Source organism: Rousettus aegyptiacus, unplaced genomic scaffold (assembly GCF_014176215.1).
Source record: "Rousettus aegyptiacus isolate mRouAeg1 unplaced genomic scaffold, mRouAeg1.p scaffold_m13_p_15, whole genome shotgun sequence".
NCBI classification, from domain to species: domain Eukaryota; kingdom Metazoa; phylum Chordata; class Mammalia; order Chiroptera; family Pteropodidae; genus Rousettus; species Rousettus aegyptiacus.
Window position 1 is genome coordinate 3352992 of NW_023416290.1, and position 19540 is coordinate 3372531.

Genomic DNA, 19540 nt, shown 5'->3' on the forward strand with positions numbered 1-19540 from the left:
TCCCGGGCCGCGGGGCCCTGCGCCCTCCCGGGGCGGGCCGCGCGCGTCGCCGCCGCCCGGCACGCAAAGCCCCGCGGCCGGCTCCGCCGCGGCCGCCCGGCGCCGGGCTCCAATTACGGGTTCGCACGGGGGGCCCCCGCGCGGCCCCGCGCCCCCGCCGCCCATTCTTCTCCATTCATGCGGACGCCGCCAGCGCGCCCGCCGTCGCCGCGCCGGCCGCCCGATTGGCTGGCGGCCGCGGCGCCGGCACTTTCCCACGGCTCGCGGCGCGTGCGGCTCGGTGGTGGCGCTGCAGGCGCGGCCCTGGCGCGCGGCCAGGCCGCTCGGGGCGCGGGGCGCGCGGCGCGGGGCGGGGCCGCGGCCGCCGGCGCTCGGGGCCCCGGCCCCGCCGCCCCCGCCGCCCGCCGCCCGCGCCACCGCCTTCCCCCGGCGGCGGCCCGCGGAGCCCCCGCCGCGCAGACACACAGCCGCCGGGCAGGGGCGGGCGCGGGCTCGGCGCTGGCCCGCAGCCTCGCCCGCGCCCCACGCCTGCCAATCAGCGGGGCGAGGAGCCGGATTGGCCGAGGGGAGGCTGTTGCCCGGGCGCCGCCGCCCCGCCCCCGGCCCGCCCCCGCCCGCGCCAGCGCCCTGGGAAGGGGCGCAGCGTGGGAAAGGGATGGCTTAGTTTTAACCGGAGGCGGAGCGGGAGCCGGCTCAGTGTGAGCGCAGCGCGAGCAGCCGAGCGCGGAGAGGCGCCGCCGCTGTTAACTCTTCCCCGCCCGCCGCGCCGCCCGTCCCCGCGCCGCCAGCATGAAGCGAGCCCACCCGGAGTCCAGCTCCTCCGACAGCGAGCTGGACGAGACCGTCGAGGTGGAGAAGGAGAGCGCGGACGAGAATGGGTGAGTTGGCGGCGGCGCAGCGGGGGCGAGCGCGGGCTGGCCGCGGTGACAGCGGGCGGGGGCCCGGGCGCCCTGCGCTGACCTCTGCGCGCCCCCGGCCCGCCGCCGCTCGGGGCGAGGGACCCCCGAGGCGCTTGCAAGCCCCAGTTGCCAAGCCAATCTTGAGTGCGAGGAGAGCGGGGGGGGTAACCCCCAGACCACATCCCCTCTCTTAACGACGATTCCTGTTTTGTTTTGTTTTTCCCAATCATCCAGAAACTTGAGTTCGACTCTAGGTTCCATGTCCCCAACTACATCTTCACAGATCTTGGCCAGGAAAAGACGGAGAGGAGTGAGTCTTTTTACAGTGCCTTTTTTTTTTTTAATTTTAAATTAATGGAAAGGACCACCTTCCTTCACTTTGGAGTTTACAGCCGTAATGGAAATGTCCTCCTTTGTTTTGCTGCTTTCTGCAGATCATTGAGAAGCGTCGCCGAGACCGGATCAATAACAGTTTGTCGGAGCTGAGGAGGCTGGTACCCAGTGCTTTTGAGAAGCAGGTAATGGAGAAAGTAGGTAGAGCTCCCACACCTTTTGAATCCTTCCCCTCGTTCATCTGAACCCCATCGTGTCTTGGAAAATAACCGTGTTGCTCATGCCGAGGAGATGAATTCATGCGCAGATTCCAACACGTTCTGCGAAGACGACTCATTTAGCTTTAGTCTTTACTGTTATTAGGTGCAAAGCACAAATCTGCATATAGATCTTAAGTTGTTCTCCAGAGGCAGTCAGTGCCAAAATCGACCTTTTGCCATTCCCCTCTCCAGGGATCTGCCAAGCTGGAAAAAGCCGAGATCCTGCAGATGACGGTGGACCACCTGAAAATGCTGCACACTGCAGGAGGAAAAGGTACAGCTCACCCGCCTCCCGCCTGGGGGCCCTGAGTGTTGGGGCCGCGGGAGCCTCCACCAGGAGCCACCGGTGGTGTGGTCACCACCTCATTTATGCTGTGTGCTTTGGGGGTAGGGAGAGACCGGTATGGAGTGTGAGCTGTCCCCATGCAAACTGAGCTGATGCACCTTCTTCGGGAACTACGTATTAAGTGCAAGGTGCCCTAAAGCTGTGACAGCCCGATGAGATCAGGTAGCTCTCACCACCTTTGTGATTTGCCGTTTTGAGAATAAAGCCTTTTTTTTTTTTTTTTTTAACTAGCCGGTCTTAATTTCATATGCAGAGTTTACTTTTTTTTTTTTTTTAAAGCGAGCTGCCACATGACTCGAGGAAAGAAACCTGTGTGGTTAAGCAGAGAAAAGCTGACAAGCTGGGGGACCAAGGTCTGTGTGTCTGTCTCCAGCCGGAAAATGCTTTCCTCGGGACCAAGTGCCTGAGAGCTCCATGATGATAACTTACATCTGTGTGTCTAATGAATTTCACTGCTCTGTGGTTTCTCTGCCCTTGATGTATTTTCTGTTGTCGTTGAGGGAAGACATTAAAGGGAGGCACATAGTTTCATCCGGTAGGGTATAATTCCAGTTTCTGCTCGGCGGCTTCTAATTGGGCTTTGAACTTGCATTAGCGAACACATACTTCTCATGTTGATTAACGCAACGATTTCGGTCGACTCCAAAATATCTGGACTCTCAGAAGGGCCCAGGAATCCCGTTTTTTAAGGATGTTAGGTGTTTGGCAGGAAGGGCCGCCTTTGGGATTGAAGAAACGCTGGCGACGAGCAGAGCCCAGAGGTTTCTCTTTTGTTCTTTTGCCTCAGGCTACTTTGACGCGCACGCTCTGGCCATGGACTATCGGAGTTTGGGGTTCCGGGAATGCCTGGCAGAGGTCGCCCGTTACCTGAGCATCATCGAAGGACTGGATGCCTCCGACCCTCTTCGAGTTCGGCTGGTCTCACATCTTAACAACTACGCCTCCCAGCGGGAGGCGGCGAGCGGCGCGCACGCGGGCCTCGGACACATTCCCTGGGGCGGCGCCTTCGGTCATCACCCGCACGTCGCGCACCCGCTGCTGCTGCCCCAGAACGGCCACGGCAACGCCGGCTCAGCGGCCGCGCCCACGGACCCGCACCACCAGGGCCGGCTGGCCAGCGCACACGCCGACGCGCCCGCCCTGCGAGCACCCCCTAGCGGCGGCCTTGGACCGGTGCTCCCCGTGGTCACCTCGGCTTCCAAACTGTCGCCGCCCCTGCTCTCCTCGGTGGCCTCCCTGTCGGCCTTCCCCTTCTCTTTCGGCTCCTTCCACTTACTCTCTCCAAATGCACTGAGCCCTTCGGCTCCCACGCAGGCAGCAAACCTCGGCAAGCCCTACAGACCGTGGGGGACGGAGATTGGCGCTTTTTAAAGGACTGACGCTGTAGCTCGGGGGGGCGGGGGAAGCTTAAAATCCCAGCTGAGCTGGGCTGTCGCCAGCATCACCTGAAAGTCGTCAGTAACGTAAAAAGGAAAAAGGTACAGTTTCAGATAAATTTTGTTGGAAGACTGAAGGTTTGTTGGTTTACTTTTTCTTTTTTAATGTTTTTTATGTCATCGGTTAGCAGTTTTTAAAAACTAGTTGTTAAATTTTGTTACACATATTAAATTGAAATACTGAGTATAAACAAACACTTGGTGATAGGTTTGTACTGTGCCTAATTTACGTTGTAAACCTATCTGTCTAAAAATGATTCCATTTTTTGCCTCAAAGTTTGGAGAAGCCTAACGTTTAGTGTTTTGGGGCAGTTTTTCTCTATGTATAGTTACAGTCTGTTTTTAGGATTTATTTTCCAAACCACTATGCTCAACGTTAACAGGATGCTATTTGTTAATATTTTGACAATTAAGGTGTTGTATAAATAATATTCTTTTTTGGGGGGGCTATATTGAATTTTATATTTCTGAACAAAGCGTTGACAAATCAGATGATCAGCTTCATCCAAGAAAGAACACTAGGTAATTCTCTGCCTCCTACAGCACTGTGGTGAATGTACAAGTCGTCAAGGCCCCTGAGTCCATATGACCAACTGCTGTCGTCTGCCAGGACTCACAGATCTGGCTCAGTTAGGAGAGAGCCACTTGGACCTTAGGTCCCCATTTGGAGTTGGCCAGGAGGAGACTGGAGATACTTGTATGGCACATGCCTGCATTTACCAGCCCAAGCGATGCAATGCATTTTTAATGTCACAGATCTCAAGATTCAGAAACGTTAACACAGATAAGTAAATGGTCAGGGCGGGCAGGTGGTCAGCTGGATAGGCCAGTGGAGCCTGTTGAAAGCATAGCTGAATTCTTCCAGGCACTGCCGCGTTTACTTTTCCCTGGGAATTTTTGATGTTGTGTTTTCCTTTTTTGGTGCATGGAAATGTGGCTGTTGAGATAGTTTAAAGGGCTTTGCTGCCTTCTTTCCGGTTTATTTCATTTGACTTGGGCTATAAAGACATCATTTTACAGCTTTATTCCTTTAGCAGGTGTAGCTTAAACGACCTCCACCGAAGTGGGCTTGACCTCTGTTGTACCGATGTGTCGTGACTAAATAAAAAAGAAGGAACAAACTCTTCCGCTGTACGTCTTACATACCTGGGCCTTTTTTTTTTTCCTGTTGGCTAAGAAAAGATAAATTTTCTTTTGTTTTCGTTTTGTCCGATCATCAATTTTCTCATGTTTAACTATTTCATTATTTGTGGAATTCTGAACTGTGCAAACATATGCTATTGAATAAGGCGACTTCACTACAGGGCAGAGCCCTGGCCTGACTCCCAGGAGAGGACTCAGCCCTTTGGCTGTCGTCTCAGACGATCTGGCCCTAGACCGGCCATCTATGGACTGGATACCTCAGTATCAGGCTGGGAGTTTCAGGGTTCGCAGATGTCTTCCGCGAGCATCTCCTGTGTGCTCAGTTCTGTACTGAGAGAACAGAAAATTCTTTTATTAAAAAATGATAAACGAAGGCGAGGGAAGCGTTGCCCTCCGAAACCCCGGCGTCCGGGCGTGACGCGCCGTGACAGGCGGCAGCGTGCACCTGCACAGCTCCGCGTCTCTCGGGCGAGCGTGCTTGACCCCGCGGTCGCTTTTGGCTCCTGAGTTGTGTAGTGAGGATGCTGCGGACGTGCGCGTCAGGCTGGGACAGGACGCCGGAACGAGGCGGTCAGCCAGGCCCGGGAAGGGGGGTGGGGTGGGGTGGGGGTGGGGGGGGGGCAGGAGCGCCTTCCCCTTGCCTCGGAAGTCACCCACCCACAGCGAGTGTCCCTTCCTGGCCCGAGAGGAGTTTGCCTTGCTCCCTCCCGAGGGTGGTGGGAGGAGACAGGCGAAGCCCACTCTGACTGGCAGTTGACCGAGAACCGTCGCTTTCCTCGCCCAACCTCTGAGCTCCCCTCCTTTCCTTTATGTTTTTGTTTTTGCTTTTTTAAACGAAAACAGGATGGCAAAGAGAGGTTTGGACTTTGAACTTGAGCGTCGGCTTCTGGGTCCCCGTGAAGGGGACGGAGACGGCGGCGGTTCCGTGCCCGTGGGGTTGAGATGCCCAGTGCGCGCGGGCTTCGTGGGGCCTCGGACGCCTCCGCTCCCGCGGCAGGTGCGCAGCGCCGCTCCGAGTGCCGCGCGTGCGCAGACGCTCGTCCGGTCATCGCAGAGCTGCGCTGCGCGGTGTCGCGACGATCCCTGCCCAGCGCCAGTTTAATTTTAGCAACCGCGGTTTCAGATGGCGCGGCAGCACGACGCGTGCAGGCCTGGGCTCTGTTCCTGGGGCCCAGGTGCAGATGGCTGCTGAGGAGGCGATGCAGGAGCAAAGCGATCCCTCTGTCACGATCGAACGGGTCTCTCTCTCTTTTTATTTTTTTTTTGGAAGGGATCTAGGGGGCCATTTTCAAGATCACATAGTTTTACAAAGAAATATTTTGGTTTCTTTCTGAAGTCCTTTGGAGGTGCTGGGTTTGTGGCGATGGCGCAGGAGGAGTTGGCATTTCCGCGGAAACAGGATGGTGAGAAGCCAGCGATACGCAGCAGAATGAATGGGAAAAAACTCACTTCTGTTCTGAGTCGACGCATGAATAAAAAAACCAACGTCAGGGTCCTTGGGGCCGGCATACTTTAAAATCATGCGTATGCTCCTAATACTTCTGCGGAAAACTTTTCGCATGGCCTCGATAATTACCCACTTATTTTTATTATCTGTATTACCATGACTTAATGAAATGAAAGGGAGGTGAGCAGAATTCTTGCATTTAAAAATACCTCTGAAAGGAAAATCCAAGAAATAATCATTTCTAATCTAAGTTTTGGTTAAATTAGGAAGCGATTTTGATCCGGGCTTGCTTGGCCCCACTCTGTTACTCACTAAAGATCACGACGTTTTAAATAGAGATTACTTATATTTAAAACCCCTCAGGAAACACATCATTACACTTTCCCCCAGCCCTTCTGGTCTGTACTGGTACCACAGCTTTGAAGCCTTCATTAGCTCCCAGTGATGGTTTATAATTAAAAAACTTCAGAGCTAATGTCATGCGAGACGCCGCTTCACATGTGCCCTAATTTCTCTCACAGCTGGAGCTCTGAGGAATGGGGGCGTCTCAGGAGGAGCTTCTGGATCCTGGTTGCTGCTTGGCTGGGACCTCGGGGCATCATTTGAAATTCTCCAGACCCCCTTTCCTCATCTGTGGGGTAAAAGTGATCGGCCCGGAGAGGGGCCAGGCGGTGGGTCCTGCCCCAGGGAACATGAGTTCCAGCACCTTCTGTATGACGGCCGGTTGCTTCTACGTGGGAATTTTGGCCCAGTATTGCCAGATCTTTCACATTTCCAAGAGCATTTCTAATTTTAGATTTCTATGTGAAACTGTCCAATTTGTATAGGTTGGTGACTAATTCGCCCAAACCTTGGGCAGCAGGCACCTCTCAGCTCCTGGGGCTGCCATTCCAGTGGCTCCCTGAGGGCTAGGATTTTCTAAATCGTTGTCATGCATGGCTGTGAATACGCTCAATGGATAAACACTCCCTAACATAAAGTAAACAGCCCAGTAATTAGCAGCTGTAGGTGGCAGCGCCCTGTAAAGTTAACAGGCGGTGGTTTTTGTAATTACTTCCCAGTCGCAGAACCTCAAGGAGAGAGAAGCTGAAATCGTTCTTTTTGTTCTAAGTCCGGACACGTCACAGGAACCTCTTCTGAAGGTGCAAGCGACGTGCTCCTCCTGTGTTCACTTTACCCCGGAGGAAGCTGGGGTCTCAGCCTGGTGGCCCGGAATGAAAGAGCCAGTGTGCAGCCAGCTGGTGACTCAGCAAGCTGACGTCACGCCAGGCGCCGTCCGAGCTCAGGAAGTGAGACGCCCCAGCAAAGAGCCGCTGTTCGGACCTCAGCTTGGCGCGCCGGCCGGCCTCGGCCTGGACTGGCTGCAGCGTTCAGCTCCGGGCCCGGGGCGGGGACAGGGGAGAAGGACGAAAGGACCGGCCTCGCCCTCCCCCAGAGTCTGCAGGTGCGGGCGAGGGTGTGCCGCGGGCGGCTTCCCCAGGCCCTCGGGTCTTGGGGAGTGGCGGTGGACACCTGCGGGGGGTGGGGGGGACAGGCTTCCGATGTCGCGTTCCCGGCCGAGACGCCGGGCTCCTCCAGTTCCGTGGTGAAGCTTCCCACCGCATTCCTCTTACGTGAGCAGTTTTCATTAAGTGCTGCTCGTTAGGCTTTGACACATTCTCAAGTCAAAAAACCATGCCCGCCTACGGACACTGAATCCTCCGCAGGCGGCTGTGAGGTGGCCCGTGGCCGGGTTTGGTAGAAGGCACGAGAAACATCCTATGAGGCGGGGAGAGACTGGCCGTTACTCCTGAGAGCTGCTCACTGAAAATTTTCTGTAGTTATTGCTAGTTTTTTTTTTTTTTTTTTTTAACATCTCCCCCAGGGCATGATTTTATCTCTGGTACACAGGGATGTTCTATAAATGCGGAGCTGAATCATAAAATTAAGGAATGACACATCCGAGCCTGTACGCGGCCTCTGTGGCCTCGTTTCCTACCACTCGGCCGACCGTCACCCACACTTAACCCTTTCTGCTGCTGGGGCGTGCTCCGCCCGCCGACACCCCAGGTCTCACGACCTGCTCGTCCTTCCACCTGTGATGCTCCCCCCCACCGCTAACCTCAGATCTGCTGTAACCTGTGATCTACTTGGCGCTGTGCTCCAAGGTCACCTTCCCCGTGTGGCCTTCCCTCGTGACCCTGTGTAAACATGCCCACCGGTCTCACCGACTGCCACTCACTGCCTCCCACCCCCTTCCGCTCCTCTTCACAGTACTGAGCATTCGTTATCTGACAGAATACGTGTCTCATTGATTACCTGGTTGCTGTCTGTTTTGCCTGGTTTGGTCACTTCTGTAAATCTGTCATGTCACCCGACATACGGGAAGCACTCAGTAAATTTTCATTGTATGAATTCATAAATCTGATCCACCCCAGAGAGAAGCAAAACAGATCCAAACAGAAATGTCTCAGTCTGCCCCCTCCCCCGCCCCGATATTTTATTTTAAAAACGACCAGGGCAGGTAATTTCATGTTTCACTGTAGTAGTTTCTCTTCGCTATTATAAAATTCTGCATTAAAAAAAGATCTTATTCAAACATGATTCTTCAAGTCTATCTCCATTTTTGAGAGCGCTTAGTGGGGATAAAGGGACATTGGTCCTCTATTACATATTGTGCACAAAGACATTCATTTTTTTAAAAAAATCCCTTCCCCTATTTCTCCCACCTCCCCTCCAACCCCCTCCCATCTGGCAGCCATCAAAATGGTCTCCGTATCTGTGAGTTTGTTTCTGTGTGTTTGTTTTTTAGATTCTACACACAAGCGAAATCAAATGGTATTTGTCTTTATCTGACTCATTTCACGTAACATAATCTCCTCTAGGTTCATTCATGTTGTCACGAAAGGTAAGATTTTATTTTATTTTTTTATGGCTGAGTAATATTCCATTGTATATGAACCAAATCTTCTTTATCCAATTGCCTGTCAATGGACACTTAGGTTGCTTCCACATCTTGGCTGTCGTAGATAATGCTGCATGAACAGAGGGATGACGTCTTTTCGAATTAGTCTTTTGAATTTCGTCAGATAAATACCCAGAAATGGAATTACTAGGTCATAAGGTAGTTCTACTTTTAATTTTGGGGGGACCTCTCTGCTGTTTTCCGTACTGGCCACGCCAGTTTACAGTCCCGCCAGCAGCGCAGGGGCCTCCGTTCTCTCTCCGTCCTTGCCGACACCGGTTGCTCTTTGATTCAGTGATGACGGCCACTGACGGGTATGAGGCGGCAGCTCACTGTGGTTTTGATGTGCATTACCCTGATGATGAGCGACGTCGAGCATCTTGTGCTATGTCTATTGGCCATCTGCATATCCTCTTTGGAGAAATGTCTATTCAGGTCCTCTGCCCATTTTTTAATCAGATTTTTTTTTTTTTGGTGTTAAGTCATCTGAGTTCTTTATATATTTCGGATATTAACCCCTTATCGGATGTATCATTGGCGAATATCTTCTCTTGACCATTAGTTCTTGATTCACCGTCTCCTCCACCTTCTCTCTGGTTAAGGGGTGTCAGTGGTTTTGATCTCGCCATATTTTAGTCCAACCTTTCAGGGCGGAGCTGAGGGAGCACAGTGTCTGCCCATAATAGAAACGGAGAGAACAGAAGTTCTGTTGGGGGAGCCGACTACCTCCCAGGAGAGCGCTGCAGGTAGGTGTTCAGACGAAATGTGCCCAGGTTAAAGGAACCAAGCCATCACTGTCCGGGATCGGTGGGAGGCTGAAGGACTGGACAGGAACTTGTTGCTTTGAGCGCGCGCGTAAGGAGAAGGTCTTCTGAAAGTGGAGTTCCGGATCTGGGACCTGCATCCTCAAAGGGCAGGGCGACGCGGGGCTGTGACGGGGAGGGCGCCCTCCTCCTTGGCCTTGGTTCCGGCCACCAGGCGGCAACGGGTTTGCGGTAGGATTTTTTTTTATTATTATTTTGTATTTTTTATATTTTTATATTTTTTAGGCGAAGCAACCCTTGGTTGACCTCACAGATTGCGAGGACGTTGTTGGCTTACAATCCCTTATTATTATTATAATTATTTTTATTTTTTAATGCCTACAGCACCTGGTCTTCCTACGCGGTCTCCCATCCAAGTACTAACCAGGCCCGACCCTACTTAGTTTCCAAGATCAGATGGGATCAGGCTTGTTCATGATGGCATGGCCATAGACTGTGGTAGGATTTTGAGTGTAGCTTTTTCTGTGGTGAATCTGATCTTTTTTAGACAAAAAAAAAAAACATTATAATAGTGGTAGAAAAAAAAAAATTCCAGAAATCACCCGTCTTATTCATCAGGAAGAGAATCAGAAGCAGAATGAATGGCTAAGCGACTGGCCCAAGCCACCTCATTCCATAGGTGCATGCCGAGCATGCCCCACCTGAGGCCTCTGCCCGGAGCTGGGGCACACTGGCGGAGCGGGAGCGGGGCGTGTCTGGACACCCCGAGACTCGCACAGGGAAATGGACGGGTCCTTCTCCCCACACGGTGCGCCTGGCCATCTTGGGGCGTGCTTTGTGGTGGTCCCTGTCCAGTGACCCCAAACCAGGGGCTGAGACTGACCCTGGGGGAAAAAAGGGCACAGGCAGTGGGGGGGGGGAGCACATGTGTGTGCACGTGTGTGCACATGTGTGAGCATGTGCGTGCGTGTGTGTGTGTGTTGGGGTGGGGTAGGAGTCAAGTTGTCAATCACCTGCAGTTCTTGTAGCTCGGAGAAAAACCAAGGAAGCAAGAGAAGAAATTATAATATCTACTTTTGCTGTATTCAAGACTAAAGAGAATGCACGCAGAAAATCATGCAGACTTTCGTTTTCTCTTTCTGTAACATGCACGTGTGTGTAAAAACACATCACACACACACACACACACACACACACACACACACACACGGTGCCCCTATTGCAGGAAGCCTCAGGACTGCACTTCTTTTGCTCCTTTAAAAACATGTTGTGTGTCTGGGTGCGTGTTTATGTGATGTGGGGGGACCATAAAACAATGTGGTCTGTGGGGGCCCCTGGGGAGAGTCTCTGAATTCCCTGGGAGAGGAAGTTCCCTAAGAAAGCAGGAGCCGCTTACATTCCCACCGAACAACAAAGCACGCTCGCTCGGCCGAGATAAAAGGAGAGTGTGGGTGGGAGGGATAAAGAAACAAAACACCTCGCCCTGGCCTGGGGAAGCAGGTGCACCCAAGACAAACAATATCATTTCTTCTATTATTTGTAGAGTTTAGGAACCAAACAGAACAAAACAATGCCCGCTCCTCCCGTCTGGGCGGGGGCCTCTGGGGCGTTCCGTGCCACAAGGTGGAAAGGATGGCTCCTCAGCAGAGGCAGCAGCAAGGAAAGGGACTCAGAACCGCAAACACAGGGACAAGCGCAGACTGTCAGACGCTTAGGGACGCGGCCCAAAGCAGGGGGGCGACGCGGGAACGTCGCCTTCGGGTGCGGTGGTTCGGGTGCAGTGGTGGCCAGACTCCCCCCCCCCGCCGCCGCCGGAGCCGATGGCATGCGAGGGACCCCTTTTCGCCCCAACACGTGTCGGGGTGCCTGCGGCTTCGCAGCCGCCGCCCGCCGCCGAGCGTTTTTGCGTTTCGCTGCCGTCGCCTGTGTGCGTGATGCACGTGGCGCTCTGGGCGGCGGGGACCACGGGCAGCCGGAGGCGGGCGCCTCTGAGGCTCGGGTCCCCCCACTTGCCTGAGCTCCTTTTGAAGCCCGGCAGGCGGACGGGCTCCGGGTCATGCTTCCACTTTATGACGTTCTCCTGTTAAAATTCTAACAGGTCCGTGTAATGTGGGACGCGTACAGGTTTGTCCACGATTATTTCGTTACATTTCCCCCCTTCCGGGCAGTTTCGTATTCCATCATCGTAGCTTTTATGTAGTTCCACCTAAAGTTGGAATCACCTTCTTCATTCGGTGTGTTTACGTGATGGGACAAAAGGCTAACCTCAGTTTATTTCTAGAAAGTCGGGCCCGATTGTGAAGGCTGAATTCTGCCCGTGCGACGGAGGGGAGGAAATTGGAAGAATGTTCTGCCGAAAGGCGCTGGCCGTGTTACCGCCTTCGTGCACACAAGGCTCGCGGCCGGCCTGGCGCTTGCCACCCGTGACTGCCGCCATCGGCCCTGCAGGGGGCTTACTCTGACGAGTAGATAGATGTGTGTCATTGTCGCAGCGAAGAGGAAGGACTTTCGCTTCGTGAAGGTCGAGGACCCTCTGCTGGGCCCCCCACCTGCTGAGAAGACAGAATCTGTGGAAAAGGTCAGGGTCCAGCCGGAATTTCCACAGTTCAGGCCTGTATGGCTGGTGACGGTTCGCGGGCTGACGGAGGATGTAGCTTGGCATTTAAATTTGCCTATTTTTTGATCGTTTATTTCGCGGAAATGTGAACTTTGGAAAGGTACACGCTGTGATTCTGACTGTATAGAAAACCAGTCGGGGGCGGCAGAATCATAAGTTTAGGGGAACCTAGTCTGTTCCGGATAAAAATAGTCCCACCCACTCTATTGCCTTGCAAGGAAAACATCAATTAGATGGAACAATGCGCCCCGCAGACACAGATGCCGGCCGACCCCGGACACCCCCTCCGAGTTTGGTTTGGACTGTGTCGTGTCTTCTCAGAGGAGGAAATTATCAACAACAAGAGGAAATCCTGGACTAGTATTGAATGGTCCTTATTTTAAAGGTACTTCCCTTCTTGTGGGGATTGAATGTAATCAGAACAACACTAAATGTCTGAATTATTTTACAAGGTTTGACTTTCAGCCCCATTTTTTTTTTTTTTTTAAAGATCGACTTATTGTGCCGAAGATATAGTCAATTGTTGGGTTAGAGGACATTCTTCTCTGCCGCATGAACCTCGCCCAGGTGGAGTGGGGGGTAACCGATCGCCACAGGAAGCAGGGGGCCCGTGGAGACACCGAGTCTTCTAGAGCACACAATGACTAATAAATGCTAAAATTACTCTGGAGAGAGCCCTGTGGTCACAAACACTTGCCGCTTTCTGCGCGGAGCTGACCTGTGTTCAAGCCGGGGGACCCGGAAAGCTGCCCGGGCCCGTCCGCCAGGCGGTTTGCTCGGCCAGAGGATGGGTGGGCAGGGTTCCTGGGAAGACCCCGGGTGGGAAAAAATGTCAGCCTGGCTCTTCTGCTTCTGTAGGTCGTGGATGGTTGGTTACCTGTGGGCAAGGAGCCGCTGAGAAGCAGCAGCTCACACAGTCTGACCTCCAAATCCTGTTCGTCCCCCGGTTCATCAAGCCGATAAGCGGTAAATGAGCGATGCTCGATGCGATGCTCTCGGGCCGGCCACCCCGAGAAGCTTCTCCAACTCTCCTGGCGAAGTGCTCCCAGCAACTGGCTGGCCGTGGAGCATACGGTCCCCATGAGAAGGGGGCGCAGGCTCACCGGGGGGCCCAGGGACTCGGCTCGTGGCCAGGTGCAAGCACGAACGGTCGCCCAGTTCTTTATCTCGTCCTAACGCTCCGTGAGACTCTCGTGCTCCGAGCCACTTGCGCATCCCCGTCGGCTTCCGCGAAGCCCAGCAGAACTTTCCGCGACCGTGGGCGCGCTCTGCGTTTTCGCCGTCTGATTCGGTAGCCACTGGCCACGTGTGGCTACCGAGCCCGGGAGGTGGGCCCAGGGGGACCAAGGAACTGAATTTTTCATCATCTTTAATTTTAATGGTTTTAAATAGCCACATGTGGCTAGTACTGCCAATTGCACAGCACAGCCGGAGACAGACCCCTTGCGCATAGCCATCGGCTTTGTGGGTTTCCCGGGACAACAGTGATTGTTTCCGGGGAGATGAACTGCCAGCTTGTCGTTCCCGTCGTGCTGTCTGCGGCCCTTGCACCCCTGGCAGCGGGGGACCCCCCCCCCCCCAGTTCTGCTCACCACCGATGGCTCCTCGGCGTCTGGTTAGCACAAGCCCTAAGGCCCCGTCTGGTCCCAAGCGGCAGCCACGTGACTTCAGGAAACCTCGAGAGGCTTCTCAGAAGAAGGATAACGTGGGGGACCCCTGCTGACCCCAAACTCCAGCCCTGCGGCCCTGATTTTATTTCCCAGGATGGAGCGCCTCTCTCCCCCGCAGGGACCGCCGAGGGGACCCGTCCGGCCGCCTCTGTCCTCTGCCTGGAGCACCCTGCAGTTCCCGCGGCTGGCGGCTCCCACCTGGCCAAGTCCCCTTCAAAGCCTTTGCCGATGGCATCGCGAGTCCCAACATCACATGTCACGATATCTCTAGCCGGGGCCTTCCTGTGTTCTCTTGGGCCACCTGCAGGACGTTTTCCTCTTTTTACCGGTCCGTAAATTCTCCGTCTCTGTAACCCCCGCCCCCACAGTCACGAGGGTAAATTAGAGCAAAGAGCTGGAGGCGTTTCGCACGGCCGCCCTCCGAGCAAATGCGAGCGGCGTGTGGCACACTCCAGCTCGTTCAAAAGCGTCAGGGAGTCGGGACTCTGATGAGGGGACAATTTTAGCTCGCCGAAAGTCACTAGCCGGGCCAAACGTAGGTCAGCCAAGTTGCAGAGAATTCAGCGCAATCCGGCCGTCTTAGCAATCTGCCCTTGTGGCCTCGGAGGCACTTCGGGGTCTTGCAATGCCTTAGAGCCACCGTCACGAACAGTCATCAGTCACCCTTCGATTGCACGGCACGGCACAATTATGTTTATCTCAGTTCTCCAGTAGGTTGGATTCAGGATGAATAGACGTTAGCCGCAAAGAAAACGATTTCTAATGTTAAGTCCAGTAATGATCACGTTTTAATTGGGGAGCTCCCTGGGGCTTCAGTTTGCCATGTTTCGTTATTAACATCCACATTGTTTAACCGTTGCTTACACCTCCTCCACATCCTACACATGCGAAGACTGTCCTTTGCCATCGAGGTATTTTGGAGGCAACGGGTACGATCCAGAAAGTCGACTATGAGCCAGGCTTTCGAAGAATAAATCTTGTACAAGAAACGTTGTTTCTATGAATACGAAGGTTATACATCCATCATAATAAATTTGGAACACAGAGCCATTTTTTAAAAAAGATCTATAATCTCATCGCAAGAAACAACAACTTTATGATTTCCCTCCCAGACTTTTTTCTATGCACGTGTATGTCATTAGGTATATATTTTTGTTTACATTCACATGATATGAAATATACTTTCATATCGCACTTTTTTATTTACTATTTTGCCATGTCATTGAAGGCACTGAAACACTGTAATTTATGTGACCGGGTCCCGGCTTGGACATGTAGCTGTTTTCATCGTCTCACTACAATATCTACTGATGCCGTGAACACCCTGTTTGTAAATTTTGGAGTAAATCTTAACTTATTTCCTCGGCAGGTATTCCTAGGGGGAGTATTTGAGACAAGAACGTGCCTATTTTTAAGGCCCTTGACGTGTATTACACAACCGCTTTCTGGAAGGATCCTGCCGTTTACTCTCCCAAGGCCAGCACGTGGCAGCGTCCCCTAGCGCCCTCTGCAGGACCACGCGTTGGGAGGCCGCGGACCTGGCGGCTTCGGAGTCTGAGGGGTCTGGGTGGGCCCGGCCGCCACCATTTCTCAGCTGTGGGTCCTGAAACAAGTTCAGGGGCCGTCCCCAGCTGCGTGGCGCCTGGCTTTAGGGCAGGGAAAATGCCAGCTTGGTGTGTGAAAGTCAGATACGGGAGGCGGTGGCAGCTGGGGACCGAGGAGCATTTGGTTCGACGAGGAAGGGTGAGTTCGCAGCTCACTCACGCTCTGAGGAGTTAGGTAGCCTTGGGAGGGGCTACCTTTCTGGCCAGCTAGGCACCCCCAAAGATGTCGAAACATCATGAAATATAGAGAATAAAAAGAAAAAGAAGGTCAATGTCGAGCTCCGTGCGGAGTTTTGCGTTTCTTAGAGAAGCGTGGATTAACAAAAGGGCTCATTCCTAACCGAGGCCGAGCGTAGAGTCTATCTCGTAGGTCTTTTGCCGCTTGGCTCCCTGAAGTTAGTGCAAGTTGCAAAATGGTTTTATGTTATATTGAAAGTTTCAGAAATGGTAGGCCTTTGGACTTCTGCAGTTTTATTTCTGGCATAATCAGAAAATTCGGAATCACAGTTCAGAGACTGTTTCCATGTATTTACTTCAAACTGGCCGAGTCTGGGAAATCGTGGGCCTAGCCAGTCCTCTTCTCGTGAGTTCTCTAGGTCCGGATTGTTTGAAGGATGGCTGAACTCTGACCTTCGGAAGAGTGTGCTGAGGATTAAAACAATGGATGCGGAGATGTCCACTTGACCAGTAAGAGGCCATTTCTGACGGCTCCAGGGAAGGAAGACAATCCTTTTGGGGGTTGTCTTTGAAAATATGACAACTATATTCGCCTTGCAAATCTCAAGGTGAAACTTGGTTCTCTGGCCCTCAGGGACCAGCCCCAAGTTGGTGGGTATTTATTTGTGTGTTCGTGACATCTTTTCGGTATTTAACGCCCTACAGGCATCAGCCTTCCCGACTGTATAGCTCACACTTCAGATACCGCCCTCGTTAGTCTAAGCACTTTCGTTGGAAATAGAGTAAGAGAAAATTTTGACAGGTCTCAGGAAATTAAGCTTACTTGACAGGAGCAAACAAACGTCTTTCATTAAGATACCAAAGGATCGTTTTTAAAAAATTAAAAACAAATTCCTAAAGACCCACAAACAGGTTTTCAAACCTTCTCCTTCTTCGGCCTATGGAGAAGTGCTCTCAGAGGCTCTCATCTCCATTATTCACATGCAGATGGAATCCTAGAATACTGTCTGAATTTAAATTAATCGCTGGCTTCCTTGCTGATTCAGGTTATCTGAGAGGCATAGCCTGTTGGTTGCCTACTCAGTATCTCTTCTTGCTTTCTTCCGAGTGACAGATTTTTAGCTGAGCTCGTTGCTGCCTAGAATAACACGCATTTCCAGCCCGCCCTGTGGCTGGGAATGGCCCAGTTCCAGGGGGAATTTGCTGGAAGGGAGCTTTGTGGCATGTGCACCTGACAACGGCATTTTTCCTTACCCGTCCTCATTCCTCGGATGCCTGCCTGGATCCTGGGCCTGACGGCTGGAGCTTCAGCACCATATTGGACCTTGAAGATGGACGCTCCCATGCTAGGGATGGTGGAGCCTCAAGACAGGCCCTGGGTCCCGTGGTGGCATTATTGCCACCGCAGACGTCATTCCTGCAGGGGACAGCCGACTTTTATCTGGTTTGAGCCACTGATATACTCTGTTAATCAATGCTGACCCCGCTGGTATGATTGAGAATTGAATATATTGGAGAATTTTACTTACCTAATGTTTAATTAATGCTGGCCGAGAGCCGATTCTTTCTGCACTAAATGTGATGTTTGTATAAAAGCATTAAAAAAAAAAACAAACCTGGATGCCAAATATAGAACTTGACTTTTAAAGCCTCTGCTAAGAAATCACATTCTCTGATCTGCTTAGATAGAACAGAAACCTGCGCACACTCCATGCACACAGGGTCGCCGGCCCTCGGCTCAGGCGGACCTGAGTTGGAATTCAGGGCTGTGCCTCTGATCTGCTGTTTGCCGGTCAGCTGCATGACCTCGGGCAAGTTACTTAACTTGCAAGTGACCTCTTTGCTCTTTACCTAAAAACTGGGGAAAAGAGTAAACACCTCGCGTTTGTTCGGATAGTTAAATGCGGCAACTCGGCCAAGTTGACCGTGTTTCATTGGCTTCCGCTAGACAAGAGCGCAGGAGAGAAATTTTAGAGCGTTAAAAGGGGAGACAAAGTACCGAGGATGACTCGGGGGCCCTGCTCGGCCGGCCGCCGGCCCCTCGGGTCCAGGCCGTGCGTCTCCCGCGTGTCCCGGCCTCTGCACTGTCACGGGGCTGGCTCCCGTGGGCTGTGCCCGCGCCGCGGCCCCGCGACGTCTGGCTGGTCCTTTCGTCTCCCCTGATCCGGCCGCTCTCAGTGGTCCCACCTCCCTCAAGGCCTCTCATCTCTGTCCCCCCTCCCTCGGGTGCTGGGGGCGGGTTGTCCACCTGCGCAGACTGCGGGGCCAGTGCGAGCCGGGCCCTCCCACCAGACCCTCCCCGCCGTCCTGCCGCCCTGCTCAGGAGCCCCGCATGGGCCCCCCACGAGCCCCGCCCAAGCCCTGCCGCGGAGCAGTTACTTGTCGCTTTGCATTATTCCCCGAGGCACGAGAGTCTTGGCTCTGGTGGAGAGCTGGCTTTACCCGCGTCGGTCTGTGCTGGAAACATGTCGGTGGCATGTTTGACGGGAGGAGCGATAGCGGCGGGTGGTTCGGTGTCGCGAGGGGGTGGGGGGGGGCTGGGGTAGCACCTGAGGCCGTCTCTCCCGCCCCCCGCAGAGACCCCTCCTCGGCGGGGACGTCCCCCGGGCCCAGGGCGAACCTTCGGCCTCGCAGGCACACGCCTGATTTCGTTCCCTTGCTCGCCCGTCACTGCCGCCCGAGCCTCCCGCAGGCAGGGGCTGTTCGGCAGGCTGGCCCCGTTGAGGGCAGACGTGCAGGAAATGAGATGCCAAGATGCCTTGCGGATTAAGTTACCGAGTCGTTCACAGGAGCCTGAACTGCCAGGGGCCCGGGGGACGGTGCTCTCCCGCCCCAGGCCTGCGGGAGGCTCCCGCCTCCAGGGAGGGGCTCGGGGAGCTGAGGGAGCGCACTCACGGGACATGGCTCGGGCTCCAGCCTGCCTGATGGATTGTCCCAGGGGCTTCGCACGCCCCTGGGCCCCGGGAGCCAGCCTCAGGGCAGGTCGCCCCTCCCTCACGGGCCACAGTCCTGCTGGTCCACCAGTCCTCTGCTTCCCTGCCCAGCCCTGCAAATGACCAGCACCGCCGAGCGCGGTTCCGACTGCGAGGTCGCTGGGCCTTTCCCAGCTACCGACTTCCCCTTCCGTCTCTCGAGGTCCACCTCACTCACCTCTTTGTGTTTAAGTCTTGGGGGCGGCTTGCTCCTGCCTCTAAGGATGACGCCCAGGTCCCCTGGATCCCTACAGACACCGGGCAGTTTTAATGAATATTTGTCACCGAATTGGAGACTGGAGGGAGGAAGGGCCGGCTTCAGAAGGCTGTCACTCTGAAGACTGTTAGGCGTCATCGGAAAATTGGAAAGTGGCGACTCTTTCTTAGGCGATGGGTCCATCCTCAACTATCGGAGTTGGAAAGGGGGGTGCTGTGACGCCGTCGCCCACTCCCTGGCTGTCTTGTCCCTGGGGTGCCCTCTTTCTGATGCCCAGACCGGGGCTCTGGGGTTGTGGCCCACGTGCTCAGCAACCAGGGGAAGACCCTGCAGAAATGCCTGCGGCCACGGGATGCGTGCTTTAGCGGCCGACGTGGTGTCTTTAACGGAGCGAGGGGGGGAGGTTTGTGGGTTCACGTCGCCACCCCGGGCTGTGAAGATGGAACTAAGATGCTCCCGCAGTCCCTTTGCCGGGGAACATGGCAGCGCGGCCTCGAGGGGGAGGGCGCACTCTGCTCTCTTGCTGTTTCAAGCAGGACGTGACCTCCAGTCATTTAAAAGCCGTTTTTGATTCTTCTTCCCTGAGACAGCTCATCCTGCCTCTAGCTGGTTGCCTGCGAGGGAAGAGAGAGGAAGGAGAAGGAAGAAGGCAGGGAGGAAGTTCCTTCCCCCGGTGAGTGACCCGTCTCCTTCCCTAGAACATTCAAAAAC

The 19540-nt window shown here is 54.0% G+C and overlaps 1 protein-coding gene, 1 long non-coding RNA gene and 1 pseudogene across 4 annotated transcripts; 2 read left to right on the plus strand and 1 right to left on the minus strand.

Annotated features, from left to right (window-relative positions):
• The first annotated feature begins 608 nt into the window (after positions 1 to 608).
• HEY1 (hes related family bHLH transcription factor with YRPW motif 1) lies at positions 609 to 4790 on the plus strand. The gene is made up of 5 exons (XM_016151470.2): positions 609 to 878; positions 1134 to 1209; positions 1334 to 1417; positions 1685 to 1766; positions 2626 to 4790. The coding sequence occupies exons 1-5, from the start codon at positions 790 to 792 to the stop codon at positions 3207 to 3209; spliced, it is 915 nt and encodes a 304-aa protein (XP_016006956.2). The 5' UTR covers positions 609 to 789; the 3' UTR covers positions 3210 to 4790.
• Positions 4791 to 8716: 3926 nt separating this feature from the next.
• LOC107514106 lies at positions 8717 to 17259 on the plus strand. Of its 3 annotated transcripts, none has more exons than XR_004954563.1 (3): positions 8717 to 8751; positions 9445 to 9554; positions 11854 to 17259. It is a non-coding gene; the product is annotated as an uncharacterized LOC107514106 (long non-coding RNA). The 3 variants fall into 3 exon arrangements; XR_001597675.2 differs by lacking the exon at positions 8717 to 8751 and having other exon boundaries at positions 8784 to 9554; positions 11854 to 12574; positions 12680 to 17259; XR_004954562.1 differs by lacking the exon at positions 8717 to 8751 and having other exon boundaries at positions 8784 to 9554.
• On the minus strand, positions 9948 to 10066 carry LOC118612071 (annotated as a pseudogene).
• Positions 17260 to 19540: the final 2281 nt, after the last annotated feature.

What these genes read in the sequence shown, in the direction of transcription:
- HEY1 (XM_016151470.2), top strand. Translation starts at nt 790, where the DNA reads ATGAAGCGAGCCCACCCGGAGTCCAGCTCCTCCGACAGCGAGCTGGAC. An exon ending in GAGAGCGCGGACGAGAATGG is followed by an intron (nt 879 to 1,133) that starts GTGAGTTGGCGG and finishes CCAATCATCCAG; the next exon opens with AAACTTGAGTTCGACTCTAG. An exon ending in CCAGTGCTTTTGAGAAGCAG is followed by an intron (nt 1,418 to 1,684) that starts GTAATGGAGAAA and finishes TCCCCTCTCCAG; the next exon opens with GGATCTGCCAAGCTGGAAAA.